The sequence below is a fragment of the Lontra canadensis genome, unplaced genomic scaffold (assembly GCF_010015895.1).
Source record: "Lontra canadensis isolate GAN:19392208 unplaced genomic scaffold, GSC_riverotter_1.0 scaffold91, whole genome shotgun sequence".
Classification (NCBI taxonomy): Eukaryota; Metazoa; Chordata; class Mammalia; order Carnivora; family Mustelidae; genus Lontra; species Lontra canadensis.
This window is the reverse complement of record NW_022631085.1, coordinates 6044953-6062812: the sequence shown is the minus strand read 5'-3', so window position 1 is coordinate 6062812 and position 17860 is coordinate 6044953. Positions and strand designations below refer to the sequence as shown.

At 47.1% G+C, this 17860-nt stretch overlaps 1 protein-coding gene across 2 annotated transcripts in view; it reads left to right on the top strand.

Annotated features, from left to right (window-relative positions):
* Window positions 1-17860, top strand: part of SNX29 (sorting nexin 29) — a 473687-nt gene that overhangs the window by 3080 nt on the left and 452747 nt on the right. For both annotated transcript variants that reach the window (XM_032836282.1, XM_032836283.1), the window contains exon 2: window positions 15900-15964. In XM_032836282.1, the coding sequence (XP_032692173.1) occupies window positions 15900-15964 (65 nt within the window). The remainder of the gene's footprint in view (window positions 1-15899; window positions 15965-17860) is intronic.

Sequence of the window (17860 nt, the reverse complement as noted above, 5' to 3'; positions counted from 1 at the left end):
CTGCAGAGCAGAGAGCCTGATATAGGGCTCTGGGATCATGACCTGAGCTGAAGGCAGAGGCTTAACCCACTGAGCCATCCAGGTGCCCTCCAAGTTTATTTTGAAGCAAATCCTAGACATTGTATCCTTTCATCTATAAATATTTTAATATGTATCTCTAAAAGATAAGGACTCTTTAAAAAAAAATAGCTCAATTTCATTATTATACTTCTCAGAAATTAGCAGTAATTCATTAATATCACCATTAATATATTAATATCATATTAAATCATTAATATCATTAATATCATATTAAATGTTCAAATTTCCATAATTGCCTTAATTTTATAGTGTGTTTTTTAGACTCAGGATCTAAATAAGGTAGAAACAATGCAAATTGGTTTGCTTTTTAGTCCTCTCTTTTTTAGTTTAATTGTTATTTTTTAGTGTTTAGTGTATTCACAGAGTTGTGCACACATCACCATAATCAGTTTTAGAACATTTTTGTTAGTCCAAAAAGAAACCCCTGTACCAGTTAGCAGTGGTTCCTCATTCTCCCTCCTCTTAGCCCCAGGCAACCACCAGTCTGCTCTATCTCTCATTTACCTGTTCGGAATATTTCATATAGATTGAATCATACAATACATAGCCTTTTGCATTTGGCTCTTTTCACTAAGTATCGTGCTTCTAAGCTTCATCATACTGTAGCATGTAACTGTAGTTCATTGTATGAATATTCTACATTTTGTTTAACCATTGTTAATGGTTAATGGTGACATTTGACTTGTTTGCTCTTTTTGGCTCTTCTGAATAATGCTGCTGGGAACATTCACGGACAAGTGTTTGTGTGGGCCTGTGTTTTTATTTCTCTCGGGTCCATATCTAAGAGTAGAATTGCTGGCTCTGTTTGAAGAACTGTCAGACAGTTTGCCAAAGTGGCTGCACCATATTCCATTCCCACCAGCACTGTATGAAGTATGAAAGTTCTGGTTTCTTCACATCCTTGTCAACAGTCTTTTTGATTGTAGCCATTCTAGTGGAATGGTGAGATGCTATTTTTTTGTGGTTTTGATTTGCATTTCCTTAATGATCAATGATGTTAAGAGTCTTTTCATGTGTTTATTGGCTGTGTTTAGCTTCTTTGGAGAAATGTTTGTTGAGATCCTTTGTCCATTTTTAAACTGGGTTTTTATTGTTGAGCTGTAAGAATTCTATGTAATCCTGGATATAAGTCTCTTAGATCTATTACTTATAAAACTTTTCTCCCATTTTTTTTTCTTTCTTGATTGTATCCTTTGAGGCACAAAGCATTTTTTTTTTTTTAAGCTAATACATTTCCCTTTCATCTCTTTCTTTTTACCCCTTGCAATTTTTGTTGAAGGAAACCGTTCACCCTGGTTGCAGGATAGATTTGTTTCTCTGTGGGATTTTGCCAACGGCATCCTTTTGGTGTGGTTTGACAGGTCTCTCAGTCTCTTGTATTTCCTATAAACTGGCAGTTAGCGTCTACTGTATTTTGTAGTTGAAAATGATTGAGTCATCAGAGGTCAGATGGTTTCAAGGCCAAGTGCATTAAGTGCAAATAATCAGGAAGTGGAATGCCTAGGTAATGCATATACAAGATAAATGAGTATCCTGAGGCCAGAAACAACTATGATGACCATTAACAGGGGAGATGATGTGAATATGTGGTGTGATCACATGATGAAAAACCTCAAAGACGTTAAAAGGAAAAAGATGGATTTATGCCCATCATTGTAGCTATATCTCAACATTAACCTTTTCTAAAAAGAAGCAGAGTGCAGAATTATACTAAAATATATACCTCGATACACCTTCAAACATGCACATGAAACAATGTTTGTGTATTTGTACATGTTCATAGAAGTAAACAAATCATCTGCCTGAAGGATACTTGCTACACGTGGGTGGTTGTCTTAGCAGTGATCCCCGTCATGATTTGTTTGTTTCTCTGTAAAGAATCCAGTAGGTAGGAATACTTGATTGCCAGCCTCTGTAAGCTAAGGAATCATGAATTTCAGGTAATGTTTTTGCTCTTACTTAGAAAGTAGAACTTGAAGGGCCGGAAAGTCATTATGATTCTCAAGCACTGTATTTCCTAACACTTTAGATCTGAACGTCCTTGATGCTCACTTCCATCAGTAATGAGTCTGTCAGGAATTTTTAAGTTAAAATTTTTTTTAACTTTAATTTTAAGTTAAATTTTTTTAACTTTAATTTTAAGTTAAAATTTTTACATTAAAAGCCCTGAGAGGTCAGATAATCTGGTCAGATAATCTGTAGAACAGTCAAGCTCTAGAGGCCTGATAGATCAGGGTTTGGGACTTAGTGAGTAATTTATTGCTGTTTCTGGCCTGATGTTTGTGTACATTTTATTTTATTTTATTATATACAAATATAAATATATTTATGATATAATAATATATTATTATATAATATACATATATTATATACAATACATATTATATATAAAATATATGATATAAATACATTTGTATTTATATATACTTTATATATTATATATAAAATATATATTTAATGTATAAATATACATTTATTTAAATTTATTATTAAATTATTAAATCAAAATTATTAAAATATGTAAAATATATATTTAAAGATTTTATATGTAATATATAATATATATTTTGTATATATATTTAAAGATTTTATTTGCTTATTTAACAGAGACACAGCGAGAGAGGAAACAAGCAGGGGGAGTGAGGGAGGGAGAAGCAGACTTCCTGCCGAGCAGGGAGCCCAATGCAGGGCTCCATCCTAGGACTCTGGGGTCATGACCTGAGCCAAAGGCAGACACTTAACAACTGAGCCACCCAGGCGCCCCGGTGTACATTTTAGCAGCTTTATCTTATTTTTCTGGAATGCTGAGAGTCATGGTTTTCTCTTTGGCATTGACTAGGTCCTTTCTAGCAGTAGCTTGTGTTTGGGATAAAGAATCAGCTGAAGCAAGAGAATGGAAAAAAGAATGTTTGTGGTTTTCATTCACAGCAGAAAAAGTGATGATATCAACTTTTTTCCCCCAATGAAGGCACTGGGTTGATCTGTTGTGGCAGATTGTAAGAAGTAAGTGTTCTACTGTCAGCAAATATTTGACCACGTCTATGCTAGTAAGTGGCAATGAACTTAATCTCATTCACGTCACCTCTCCTGCTTTCTTGTTGTAACCAGTAAGAACTCAAGTTCTTAGAGCTCTTAAAATATGAAACCAAAATCCAAGATGTTATGGGCTTCTCTAAGTTTTGGCAATGTGGACATAACTCCAGATAAAGTCCTTCCATCCTGCCACCCTCTTGTCTATAGGCCATGCATTCTCAGTGGGAGCGAAAATTGGTTATTGAGGAAGAAAGAAATTTTAATGTTGTATGTAAAGCCCAGGTATATGTGCAGTATGTAAACAGATATACAACATACTTGTGTTATTAAAATTTCATGGAGGGGATGAACGCAAAAATGTCCGAAAAGGATCCTGGGGGGGAAGATAATGAGCCAAAACGTTGACAAACACTGGTATGAGCTGACGTCATGGTACCATTACCATATAAACTTGTGTTTTGCTCTTACCCTTAGCATTTTGGGATAAAACTGCCACATTGCTATGTGGTCTTCATATTGATCACTTTTACAGACCCTGTAACCCATTATTAATCCATCATTGTTGCATGTAGTATAATTTTAAAACGATTTGTTTCTACTTATGGAAACTTAGCTTCTTTTCCTCCCTTCCCCCCCCCTTTTTTTTTTTTTTTGGTTCCTATTAAAAGGAGTGATGCAGTGACATTTGTTTGTTTGTTTGTTTGTTTAAGGTAGTTTTCCTTCCTTTAGATTGATAGGGATGATTTCCCTGAAATAGCCGTAACATGACACTGTTGAGAGTTCTTGGTTGCTCTGGCTTTCAGAGTGTTTGTAGTAGGTTAAAAGGCTGCTAGCAGGCGTGAGAACTCAAGTGGTAGCAGAGCCTGGCCAGAAGTTCAGGGTTCAACATTCAGCATTTACTGAATGACAGTTCGGTGCTTCTACTATCACTTAGCAGAGGACTGTGCCGTCGGTGTCTGTTGAAGCACATCGAACGAATGCACCAAAAAATATTTTGTTGGAGTGATGGGCGTGTTAGCCACGACTCTTCAGTTGCATGTGGCAGAGTGGGAGCTGGTTTCAGAACCATTGGAGTTTCAAGTGGCTTGTAATGGAAATGTCTGGGGGTAGGGCTGTCTTCAGGCTCAGTTGCATTCAGGTGCTTAGAGAGTCATGAGGTCTATGTTTCTGTCCAGTTTGAAAGTCTGTTTTCGTCTCCGTTGGCTTCATCGTCCAGCAGCCTCTTCTCCATGGAGGCAAGGTGGCTACCAGTAGCTCTTGGGGCTCATCCTACAATGTAGCAACCCCTGAGCCGAGGGTGGGCCTCTCTCCCAGTTGCTCGGGCAGAAGTCATGAGGCTGACTCACAGCAGTCTGGCAGGCTGTGTGGCCATCCTGGAACCCATCACTGTGGCTCTGGTTGGCCAGGTCTGGATGGCATGCCCAGTCCAGAGCCCAATGGTGGCATCGGACTGCTTATTGTTTGGATGGAGGATGAACTGAAGGGGGAATGACTGTTGTCATTCTGAGTGGAGCCATCAGGGGAGGCTTCCCAGGGGAGGTGAGATTGAGCAGAGACCTGAGGGAGGGGAGGGTGTCTCCTGGGTTTTGCTACTGAGCAGCTGCAAGGGGTAAGAATTGCCTCTCCCTCAGGTGGGAGAGGCTGTAGAATGTCAGTTTTGGGTGTGGGATGTAGCAGTTGGAAGCCTTCAGGGGGAGTGAGGACTCTTTCCCAGGTCCTGACTTCCTGTGTGCATCCCGGAGCCCTCCAGAGACCTGGTGGTGCTGCTTGTCCTTCTTACCCCACCCTATTGGGCCTGGGCTCCCAGGCTTCCTACTCGGAGGGAACCTTGCCCACTGCATCTTATTTTTCCCTGCCTGTGCTGCATATTTTTTGGGCTCCTCTCTTCTCCCCCCCCTCTAAAAAAAAAAAAAAAAAAAAAAAGCAAAAACTCCAAAATGACATTAGAGATTATTATGAAAACATGGGACATCCCTATAAATATACCTCCCTAGAACATTAAATATTTAGATTTTTAGGTATTCCACTTCTGTCTTTGCTCAGTGCATATGCATTTTACATAATTGCCTTGAGCCTACATCTGAATTAGTGTTTCCACTTACATTATAGCATTTATCCATGTGTCTTTCTGTCACAATTATTTAAAAAGGGTGCATAATGTTTCACCAAATGGATATACCACTGTAGGAAGAGAAAGTAAATTCCATTTACAATGTCCTGGGATGGAATTTGGCAAACGTTTTCTGTAAAGACGCAGATAGTAAATAATTTCTGCTTCGCGGGCCATCTGGTCTCCATTCCGACCACTCATCCCTGTTGTAGCATAAAGGCAGCACAGGCAATCAGTAAGTGAAAGGATGTAGCTATGTTCCAATAAAACTTTATTTAGGAGAACAAGCAGCAGCCGGATTTGGTTTGTTTGCTGACCCCCGTTCCAGAACACTACCGGAAAAGTCTGTGTGCCCACGATGCCGTGTTTCAGCAGTCATTGAGGTGCAGGGGAAAAAGTTTGGACTCCAACAGTCCTGGATTTAACTCCCCATGTAAGAGCCTAAGTGCGTTGTTGAGCTTCTCTGACTCTTAATTCCCTCATCAGAAAGCGGAAATGAAAGCAAGTGACGGACCTATAGTCCTTACTCAGTGCCTGGAGGATGGAGGAACTGTGAAGTTGGGGCTTATTCCTTTTCTCATTTCCCCCCTTCCTCCCCTCTAGTTTAGTTTCCCAGGTGTCAGGAAGGTGTTTGGATATTCTGGTAGCTTTTTGTCTGCACTGCCGTGTTGCCTTTCAGAACCCACCACCGCACTGGTGTGTTGTTAGCGGTGGTGTGTGTGTGTGTTTGCCCCTAGCTCTACCAGCATTAAATGTTCCTTGGTGAGTTGAATAGTTATATAAGGCTAACATGCGGCAGCTAATCTAGTAGGTTGATCATTCGCATTTCTCCAGCCTTGAGGGAAGACACACTTCGCCTTCAAAATGTTTGCACGGTGCTATTTTAGTATTTTTTCTAAGCAGAGATTGACCAGCTGTGCCAGCCACCTGTTTTGTGAATAAAGTTTTATTGGCACACAGGCACATCCATTCATGGACTATTGTTTATGGTGGCTTTCGCTCTACCATGGCAGAATTGAGTGGCCGAGATGGAGACCTTACGGCTCGCAAAGCCTACGATATTTACCATTTGTTCTTTACAGAAAATGTTGGCCCAGTTCTGCTCCAGAGTAAATTCTTTGCCCGTTGATGAATATGCTGTTGACTTAGTCTTTGATCCTAGACCTCATGAGGCCACTTGGATGGCCTGAGGCCATCTGTCTGCCTTGAAGCAGAGCCTGCCTCTTTCCATTGTGTGGTGGTGGACAGTCTTTCCTTTTGTCCTGGCCCAGCTGTGAGCTTTACCCCAGAGTACAGGGCACTAGCGCCTTGACTTTGGGGAAGAATGGGGTCCGTTTTATCTGTTCGGGTGCAAACGCTGAGCAGACAAAAATCACTGCTTCACTTAGCCCGTGACATGCACGCACGAGGCCGCTGCTGTGTCCTTGATCATTCTGGGCCTCTCCCTTTGGAGCAGCCTCTTGGGGAGCCCCGGAACCTAGCCCCAGAGCCTTGATTCAACGGTTGTTGAGCTTCTTCTGTGAGTCGGTGCTGTTAATGCTGGTCCACCCTGGAGAAGGCTCGCAATCTAGGATAGGCGTGAGCAGCGGATTTATGATTCCCCATATGCTTTCTATAGGGATCATACTAGGGGCATGATGTGGCTGGAGGGTCACGGGAGCGCCCTATAGAGACCACCGTATTGTGCCCGTGGCAGGAGGTTTTCTCACAGAAAGTGACAGTTGAGTCAGCCACTGGGAGGTTGGTTCATCTTAGTGGCCCTCTGTCATGTGGTCCCTGCCTGTAAGTTGGGCTGCCTGAGGTTAGCCTGGCCTTGTGGAAGTTGGCGGGCCTGGGCATTGGGGTAGAGTGTTGGGGTGCAGTTCCTGGGGCAAGTGATCAGTGTCTCCAGACCGCAGTTCCTTTAACTGTTACGCTGGTGCCGTCAGCACACCCGTCTTATGGGTGGATATAAAGGTTTCATGTGTGCCTCAGGACAGGAAACTTTCAGCAGATCTGGCCCCAGGTATGTCATATTTGGTTCACGCAGAGTCGGCTGAGACTGTGCTCTAAAAAGTATAATTAGGTGCCAACGAGTTGATACGAACGTCCGAGTTTCTGGCTTCTCCTGAAAAACCACAAGATGGGACAACCGCTAGCTGGTGTGGCTGTGAGGTGTGATCCGCTGGAGCCCAGCAACAGATTTCTAGAGAGACACCTGCCTTGGCCTCTCAGTCACTCCCTCACCCTGCTTTTGCGTGCTCTGCCTGATCCTAGAGGTGTGGGGGTGGGGAGCGGGGGGATGGTCTGATCTTGGTCTTGCACATGCCCCTGGCCCATGCGAGGCCGTCCTTCCTGCCCACACCTCTTGCTTCTGCTTTGGAATAGTGGTGGATTTGGGGGGTTGGGGGACGGTGGAAGTTACATAACAGAGCAACAGCACTGAACTCACCATGGGGCCGAGAGCGCCAAGCATCCTGTGCCTGCAGATGGGACTGAGCATGAATTCTAGCAGCGATCACAAGTTTTGTTTTGTTTTGTTTTTTAAAAGATTTTATTTATTTATTTGACAGAGAGATCACAAGTAGGCAGAGAGGCAGGCAGAGAGAGAGGGAAGCAGGCTCCCTGCTGAGCAGAGAGCCCAATGCGGGGCTCGTCGTTCCCAGGACCCTGAGATCATGACCTGAGCCGAAGGCAGAGGCTTTAACCCACTGAGCCACCCAGGTGCCTCAGCAGCGATCACAAGTTGATGGTGTTATCTGTCCCTTGTAAGGCGCCAGTGTGGGCTCCTGGTTCTAGGGTGAGGGAAGATGGGAACACGGTGGAGGTGTGGGTCTGTTTACGGTCTTCTGGGGACCCCAAACATGGAACTGTCTTACTACATAGCGGGTGGTCATAAAGTCTGCGGGCACAGACACTATTGTTTTAGTTTGTAAAACGCCTGTCTCATTAATTCTGCTAGGGCAGTGGTTGGCAAACTATGGCCTGTAGGATGAATCCAGCCCAAGGCCAGTTTTTGTGAGCAGCAATGCTCATTCCTTAATGTATTGTCTGTGGGTGCTTTTGAGATCGGAGAGCAGAGTTGATTAGTTGGGACCCTATGACCTGAAAGGCCTAAACTATTTACCATCTGGCTCTTTACAGAAAACGTCTGCTGACCCTGGTCCTTGGGCACGTTGAAGGTAGAGGTTTGATTCAGTGAAAAACAAATATGGATCATCTGAGACAGCCCACTCTGCGCTTTGGACTTGGTAGAAACCCAGTGTTCACTACAGTTTTGCAGGGTGCATGGAGGAAACAAACCACACCATCATCGAGTGTATCATGTGTTTGTTACATAGTGTCAGTAAGCCATTTGCTGCCACCTGTGCTTCCAGATGCCATGGCTGCTTGTAGATGATCAGTCAGTGCAGGATGAAGGCGGCAGAGGCAGGAGGGCACTGGGCCAGAGGCCAGGCCAGCGGTCAGGGCAGCGGGGGCTCCCCCGGAGAGTCTGGCGGCTCCTGTGAAGGCAGAGCTGGTCAGGGCAGCCAAGAAGTGGGGTTGCAGCGGGAAGGGCATGTGGGCGCAGATGTGGCTTTGAGTAAACTTGGGGGAGATATTACGACATCCTTGTGTGCTGTAAGAATTGCATCGATGAGAAGAAAAAAACGGACGGGGGTGCAGACTGGTGAGTGTCCTCGAGCAGACGAGAGGAGATGGGATTTGGAGCACCCGTGGAGGTTCAAGTTATTTAGCCTCTGAGAGCCTCAGTTTTATCATCTCTGAAATGGGATAATCACATGTACTTTAGGGCAGAATTCCCTAATTGTAGCACTGCTGACATTTCGGGCCAGATAATTCTCTGTTGTGGGGGCCCGTCCTGTGCACTCGAGGAGGCGTAGCAGCATTCCTGCCTGCACCCTCTCGAGGCGCCCTCCCAAGCTGTGCCAGAAGTATCTGCAGACATTGCCAAATGTCCGTGGTGGGGACAGAATCACCCTGGGGAGAATCACTTATCTGTACCCTCATAGGGCCCGTCGTAACTACACCTCCCTGAACTCCCCTTATTTGAGTGTGTCCGTTGTTTCCTCTTAGTAGCTCCTTGATCAGAAGTTAGGGACCTCTTAGCATCCCACTGCCTGGGTGTAATCAGAAATACAGAAGAGAATTGAGCCTGGGGTCCGGGTGCTATCTGGAGTCCTCTTGTCACCCCCCAGCCCCCCAGGGCGAATCCTACCTACTTGTCCCTTCCGCTTGCAGTGTGCTCTGGGCCAGTATCTGCCTGTGGCAGCCCTTCCCATAAACACATTTTTTAAAAATTGAAGTGAAATTAAATAACATAAAACCATTTATGTTTTTAGTGCTATTAAAACCATGAATAATTGCTCAGTTATAGAATTAACAGTTAATAAAACAACCGTCTTAAAGTGAGCAATTCAGTGGCATTTAGTACATTCATAATGTCATGGGACCACCATCTCTGTCTAGTTCCAGAAGATTTTCATCCCCCCAGAGGGAGAGCCCTTTTCCATTAAGTAGTTGTGTTGTATCTGCATGGATTTACCTATTCTGGTCCATCTCATTTTTTAAAGCACAGCTCAAGTTCTCCCCTTTCCCAGCGAGCCTCCCTTGGCCTCAGAAGAAGGGCAGCACGGTGTGGTGGAGGGAGCACTGGCCTAAGAGTCAGGCAGACCAGGGTCTTAGCCTCTGACGTACCATTTGCTTTGTTGTGTGACCTTGGGCAGAATTCCTGGCACGAAGTGGCACCCAAAGAATATTGCCCTTTCTTTCCTTCCTTGCACCTGCGTAGTGAGTGCATTGTAAGGATTAGCCTTCAACCGGAGAAACACCGGAGATTACTCCCAGGCAGTGGGATGCTAAGAGGTCCCTAACTTCTGATCATGGGGCTACTAAGAGGAAACAATGGACACACTCAAATAAAGGGAGTGTGGCATGACTTCACTTCTGCCACTACAGAGAGAGGCAGGGAAATCCCACTGTGTAAGTGTATATGTGACCTTGGTCAGGGGCCCAAGTGACCTCCGTGGGTGGCAGTGGCATTTACTTTGACCTCCAGGGTTGTTGCAAAGATTAGAGAAGGAATATACATAGAGTTCCTGGTACATCTTGCTTGTTTTCCCCTCCCTAGATGCTACAGACCCTTTTTCATTTATCCCACCCAGCATAGTGAGCACAGAGGCCTGACTGGGGAGCTTCCTTGTGCTTTAGGGAGAAAGCCAGTTGCAAGTATGTCTTAGAACCAGAGGTCTTACATCTCTGGGGTAGAGGGCTGCCAACCACAACAAGAACAATAATAAATAACACGTGAAAAGTGCTTGGTCTAAGCTAGGTACTGTTCTAAGTGCACAGTCCACACTCACTTATTTAACAGACCCAGGAGGTACAGAGGGAGTCAGTAACTTGCCCACGGTCATGTAGCTGGTGGTGAGGGTTTGAATCTGGGCTATCCTATTCTTAACCCCTGCTCTGTATCCCTAGGAGGTCACTGAAGGCTGGATGTTTGTGGTAAAAAGGAACGTGTGGAGCCGAAGGATTCTAAACATGAAAGACAACGGGGATGCATGTGAGCTGGGTGATTAATTATTCACATGCACATGTGACTTCTGAGTTAGAGCCGCAGGGGATCACTGCATTTCTCTGATGGGTTTGTGGGCCCCTGGGGATGCTCCCGGGGGCGGGGGGGGCACTTTTACATTTTCTGCTTTCATTAAAAAAAAAAAAAAATATATTTATTTATTTATTTTGATAGAGATCACAAGTAGGTGGAGGGGGGTGGGAAGCAGGCTCCCTGCCGAGCAGAGACCCCAATGCGGGGCTCGATCCCAGGACCCTGGGATCATGACCTGAGTCGAAGGCAGAGGCTTTAACCCACGGAGCCACCCAGGCGCCCCTCCGCTTTCATTTTTGATGGTGATCTAACAAGAAATTCAAAAGAAGCCTGTTGTGGCACATGTGGTCAGTAGTGTGCACTGAGGGCCACCTTTGGAAAAGGAAGAGGCCGGGAAGGCTGGGGCTTCCCTTCACAGAGAATTACCGAGAAATCATCCCTGAGTGGCAGTGGGGCTAGACTGGAGGTTTTTGCAAGGCTGGAGAGCCAGCAAGATTTAGCAGACGGCCGAGCCTAGAGCTAGTGGACTTGACACTGAATCTGTCCTTGGGTACTTCCCATGGGAATGGCCTTGGGTGGTCCACGCTGAGCCTCAATGCTCTGGTGAATGTGAGCCTCGTTTACTACGTCAAGGGTTAAATGTCAGTCACTTCATGGCTTCCCCACTGTTGAGGCTCAGTGGGTAGGCATTGCCTCCCTGCTCTCCTCTGGTGGTTGCAACATTTGAGACTGGGGGATTCTTCCTGGCACTGGCAGGGGTGCTGTCGTGTCCCCTTGGTCACTGGAAGGAGGCAGGAAAGGCCCGGTAGCACAGATTGCTCTACCTGCCTGTCTGCACCGGGGCCCCATGTTCCGAACTGCGGAGCTAGGAGAGTATGATCTCATGCAGAAACCAGTGCCCAGAGAAGGGAAGTGACTGTCCCTGTCACATGGCCAGCAAGTGGCTTTGCTGGGATGAGAACTCATGATGCCTTGTGACTTCCCACTGGTCCTCCTTCCGCTGCTCCTCATGGCCATGGCCTCCCAGGCACCTCTTGCCGGGCGCACATGCTCCCATGCCCACCTGTGCTCCCTGCACCTCTGAGCCTCCCTTTTCTGAATCCCCAGTTAGGGCCAGTATGGCCACTGGTGCCTCTGCTGAGGTCAGGCACCCTTCTCACCTGCAGAGGGACTGCAGCCAGGGACGGTGAGTGGAGAGCTGAGGGCTGTGCAGCCTTGGATCATTCCTCTGTAGTGAACAGGCTTTTCTTCCCACCACAAGAGAGGCTTTGCCAGGTGAGGCAGGGGAGGCTGCTGACATCTCATCTAGAAAGAGCAGTAGATCAAGATACTGTAGACAAGATCAGGGATCATCTTGCATATCAGGAAGGGTAGGGGTGCAGAATCCTTGCTGTGCGAGGGTGCGTCAGGAACCAGCAGCTTCAGCAGCATCCTGGAACTAGTGAGAAATACCTAGCCCCAGGCCCCACCCAGACCGCTGAATCAGAACCTGTCTTTAACAAGAGCCCAAGAGATTTCGTGTAAATGTGAACGTTTGAGAATCACTGCACTAAAATTGATCAGTACCGAGATGATGGAGATTTTTCCTTTCTTTTTTTTTTTTAATGTTTAAAATGTTTTTATTTACTTATTTGAGAGAGTGAAAGAGAAAGAGCTAGAGAGCACACAATCGGGGGGACCCGCATAGGGAGAGGGAGAAGCAGGGAGCCCGATGCGGGACTCAATTCGAAGGTAGACGCTTAACCGACTGAGCCTCCCGGGCGCCCTGAGATTTTTATTTTCATTGTACTTGTTTTCCTGATTTATAGTTATTTTTTTACATGAATTACTTTTTTATCGTGGTAAAATACACATAATGAAATTTTCCGTCTTAAGCACCTTAGGTGCATAATACATTCACACTATTGTGTGGCCAACACTGCTGCCCATCCCCTTGACTCCATCCTGTAAAACTGAAACTAACACTATCTCCCCATCCTCCCTCTCTCCAGTCACCGGAAAACACCATCATAATTTCTGTCTCTGATTTTGACTACTTCTTACAAGTAGAATCATGTATTATTTCTCTCTCTGGGCACTGGTTTATTTCACTTAGCCTAATGTCCTCAAGGCTCATGCATGCAGCATTGTGCAGAATTTCCTTCCTTTTGAAGGCTGAATAATAATGGTGCATCGTGTGGACAGACCCCATTTTGCCTTTCCGTCTGTCTGTCAATCGACACTTGGGTTGCTTTCACATCTCAGCTACTGTCAGTGATGCTGCTGTAAACATGGGCATACAGTGGGGCGCCTGGGTGGCTCAGTGGGTTGGGCCGCTGCCTTCGGCTCGGGTCGTGATCTCAGGGTCCTGGGATCGAGTCCCGCATCGGGCTCTCTGCTCACCGGGAAGCCTGCTTCCCTCTCTCTCTCTGCCTGCCTCTCCGTCTACTTGTGATCTCTCTCTGTCAAATAAATAAATAAAATAATCTTTAAAAAAAAAACAAAAAAAACAAAAAAAAAAAACCATGGGCATACAGTATCTCTTTGAGACCCCGTTTTCAATTCTTTTGGGTGTCTGCTCACATCTGGAATCATTGGGTCATATAATAATCCTACCACATAAATGACTTCTGTGATAAAAAAAAATAGCAAAGCATCTCAGGGTGGAAAACCTTGTCAAGTTTCCAGCTGGCATTGCCCAAGGGCAGGTAGCGTTGTTGGATGCAGTGCTTGGAAGAAGGAAGAAAGCAAGCCTCACTTGCTTATCCTGGTGTTAGAGAAGAGCAGAAGCTAAACCTGCTGAACCAAAAAGTAGGACGTACTGATAGTCATGGGCATCAAGAAAGGTTTGGGGGGGTTTGGGCAGGGTTGTTGGGGGGAGTCTCCAACCGTCCTAAATGACACTCCAGCGTGGCTTTTCTCAAAACCCCTTTCTCAAAACCCCTCCAGAGAAAAATAGCAATGACAGCGTTCGGAAAGTCAGTTGCTATCACCGTGTGTCTGTGGCGTGTCTACACCCTGGTTTCATCCTTGCGCCTGGAGCGAGGCAAGAGCCTTGTGTGGTGGCCCCCACACAGACTTTCAAGGGGCACCGTCTTGAGTAAGGATCACAGTTCCACCAGTGAATATTCAGATTAGAATAAAACCTGTTATTTTGGTTCGCGAGGCCCTTTGTGACTGGCCCCTGCCTGCCTGTCTAATCTTTCCTTCCTCATTTTTGCTTTTTGCTCAAGTCACAGCAGACTTAATTCTGGTCCTGGGAGACCAGAAGCCAAGCTTGTTCCTGCCTCTGGGCATCCACCCTGGCTCACTGCTCTGCCTGGAAAGCTGGGCTCCCATGCCTTTCCGGGGTTGCTCCTTCTCTTTATAGAGGACTCGGCTCACATGTCACCTGTGTGGAGAGGCCTTCCACCACTGCCCTGGTGACTGGGGCCCTCTTCCTTCCTCCCTGTCTCATCACCCCGTTTGGTTTTTCTTCTTGGTATGACTCTGACATCATCTCAGTTTAGGTGACTCAGGTGCGATTTTTGTGCCTTGGGAGGCTGGTTCTTCTGTACCACTTCGCTCCCACGTCCCCAGCACTCAGCACATTGCCTGGTACACAGTAGAAGTCAAACAAATACCCAGTGGGTCAGTGCACACGCTTGCCATCGTCTCCGGGCTTCAGGTTCCCATCTGCAGTGTGGGGATCCTAATATTTCGCTTGTACGGGGACTGTAGAAATGACACGACGTGATGTTGGCAGAGCGCTCAGGGCCTGGCAGGACGTGCTCAACACGTGGCCACTGTTGTGCTCAACCGAGTGGCCCTGACATAACTCGGATGAATCACTCACCACCTCTGTGGTGAGGCCCTGCTGGGACTCCCTGGCGCAGCCCACGGTAAATTGTCCAAGCGAGAAGCAGCTTGCTGGCACTTCGGGGCCTGTGGTGTGGGGCGTCTGCTCTTGCGCTCCTGAATTGAGTCTCCTTGGAAGTGGCTATGTTCTCTGTCCGGAGCCGTGTCTCTGTGGACTGGAGTCCCCGGGCCTCCTGTTGGCCCTCAGGTGTAGCCGTAGAGCGCTCTGCTTGTGCTCTGAAGTGTCCCTGCCTCACACCCTTTCAAATGGAAGTTCGGCGCATGCCATGTGTATCGACTAGGAATGCTTTTGGTCGCAAGTAACAGCCCGGCTTCCAGTGGTCTGAGCAAACAGGGTTGTTTGCTCTGTGAGAGGTGGGGGGTTTCTAGTATTGGCTCAGCAGTGAAATGGCGTGTCTCTGCAGTTCTCTTGGCCTTCCCCGGGCGCTGTTGCTCACGGCTGCACGGTACTGCTCTGGCCACCCCCCCGCCACCCCAACCACAGTTATGACGAAGGTGTGAGGGATGGAAGGAGGAATGAAACCGTTAGCGTGGTTTTTTTTTTAAATTTTTTTTTTAACTCAGGAAGGCATGGTTTTCCCCGAGCCCTCCCAGTGCCCTTCCGCTTACATCTCGTCAGCTAGAACTTCTTAAGGTCAGCCTTCTAAAAGAGGAGTAATTAGGCCTTTCAGCTTGTACCGTGGGAGGTGGCATGGGGAAAGGATGTCGGAGTTGACAGCGAGGTCAGCCGATGGGCAGTGCCTGGCATGCTAGGGAACCGGCCTGGTAAGGCAGACTGCTGGTTCTCAGCTGGGGGCAGTTTTGTCCCCCAGAGGACAGTTGTGCAGTATCCGGAGACATTTTTGTAGCCACAGCGATGGGGTGCGTGTGTGTGTGTGTGTGTTTGTGTGCGCGTGCATGTGCGTGTTTTGCTAATGGTCTGGTGGGTAGAGGCCAGGGATGCTGTAGGCTTCCTGCACTTCACGGGGCAGCCCCCACCACAGAGTGATCTGGCCCAAACGTCAGTGGCGCCAAGGTTGAGAAATCCTGAGTTAGACCTTTCTGGACACAGTTTTCAGATGTGGGGGACATTCATTGAGCTGCTTTCCTGTGATGTAGCAATAGGCAGATGGCCATACTTCACTGTAATGGTGTGGAATTTTGGTGCCTTCATTACAGAGGAGGCTGATGCCAGTTGGGGACAGTGGCAGGAAGTCTTGGCAGAAGGTTTATGTCAAACAGAACTAATGAAACCTCATTGCATTTTAGGATCACAGAACAATGACCTGAAAAGACAGTTTCTGCTGGAGCGTCTGCTGGATGCGGTGAAACAGGTAAGAGGAAAGCTCCCATTTGACTTTGAGGTCCAGTAACAGTTTCAGGCAGTGCATGTCCAAGTCCTTTCTGCCCTTCCCTGTATGCATGGACCTACTTCCACTTTTCTTCTGGGAGCTGCGAGGCTCGGAGTGTCCCCCATGGCACAATGGAGCAGGGACGGCAGTCGGAAGTAGTGACAGAGGATCGCCCCGTGTCCTGACTTTCTAATGTCTTTGGAGGACTCCGTCCTTTGTGATGTCCCGTCCCTTAAGAAGGGCACGGATGTCAGTTTCAGAGTCTCACTTCCACACAGTTGTGTTTCAGGGTGACTCTTCCGGGTGCTGAGGTGGTGGCTAGAGTTAGTGCCCCGTGGGCACAAGAACAGAGACGCGCAGGAGGAAGGAAGCCATGCCCGGGGGTGCGTGGGTCCTCCGGGTGGGCTCCGCTCCGATTGCTTGACGTGATTTTTGATACTGGCTTTTGGATGGGTGTGGAAGCAAGCTGGGACACAGGGCTGACTTTGGTGTGCTTGCCTGCGTGTGCCAGACACGCGTCGTTAACTGCGCCCGTGTGAGTCCCATGCCAGGCTCTCTGCTAAGCGCTTGCCCTCGAATGCTTCCAACCGCCCTGTGAGATGGTTCCTGCAGTTTTTTCCAGTTTGTGGACAAAGCAGCTGAAGCTCGGAAGGAGCCAACCATTAGCTTAAGGAGTTGGAGGCGATAAGTAGCAGAGCTGGGATCCGGTGCTGGGAATTCTAGGTCGCCCACGTCTTGGAGGGCGTGGCTGACAGTGCTGTGCCTGCGGTCAGCACCCAGGGAGGTCAGTACTTGCTTAGAAACGCGTGTCAAGCGTTGACATGAACTCCGAGAACTTGGCGTCTCCCGGGCCTCTAGGCGTCCGGGTGTGGCGTGTGCTGGGAAGGACACAGGCTCTGGTGAAGCCGGAGCCGAGTGCCAGCTTCATCTCAAGGCTGTGTGTCCTGCGCCCGCTCCTCCAGCCTCTCTGGTCATCCCCTTTCTCTGTCATCGGGTCGCTGCTCTCCAGAGGGCTGCTGAGGGGATTGCATTTGTTCAAGGAGCTAAAGGGCCCAGCAGTTAAGTACAGAGCCCGCGTGAATTTCTTCGCCCCAGAAGTGGGAGATGGAGTAAGAAGATGAAGAGGCAAGTGGGGCCACTTCGAGTGCAGCCATTAGACCGGAGTACATTGGAGCCTATGCCTGGAGCTGCTGCTGTTATCATTGTTGTTGTTAGGGTTTGGGGGGATGAAAGTGTTGCACACAGACCTTTTAGAAGTCATTCTTCCTGAGGAATAACTGAGGCTTACCGTAAAATACACTGAAGTGTGCAGTCCCATGAGTTTTGACATAGGTATCATTTAAAATCATTCATTCATTCACTCATTCATTCATTCTTTGGAGAATAAGTTCTGGAATCTTGCGAGCCTGCCGCCCACAGGGGACATGCCACACCTTTAAAAACCAGTGGTGGCTACTGCTGATGGTGACGCAGTATTGCGAATTGAATGGTGTATAACTAAAAATGGTTAAAATGGTGAATTTCATGTTACCTGTTTTTTTTTTTTACCACAATTAAAGAAGAAACAATGGTTTGCTTTTATCTGTACCCACCCTGGGTGAACTGTCATTCGGCTCAATTGGATGACATGGTTGAAGCTTGAATCATGCTGCCCTAATTTTATATGCAGTCATAACAACTTTGGGGCCCTTTCCAAAGGCACCCGTCATCACAGATTTGTGTAAGCTTTAATTGTCCCTTTGGGAGCTCTCTTTTCAGCCAGCTGCTGACGTACAGAAGAAACTTCCTAGATAATTCGCAGAGGGCTGTGTGCTTTTGTTTTCCTCTTGGGTGTTGTTTTCCCGCAAGGCTCCCCTCTGTACGTGTGGGAGATAAGGG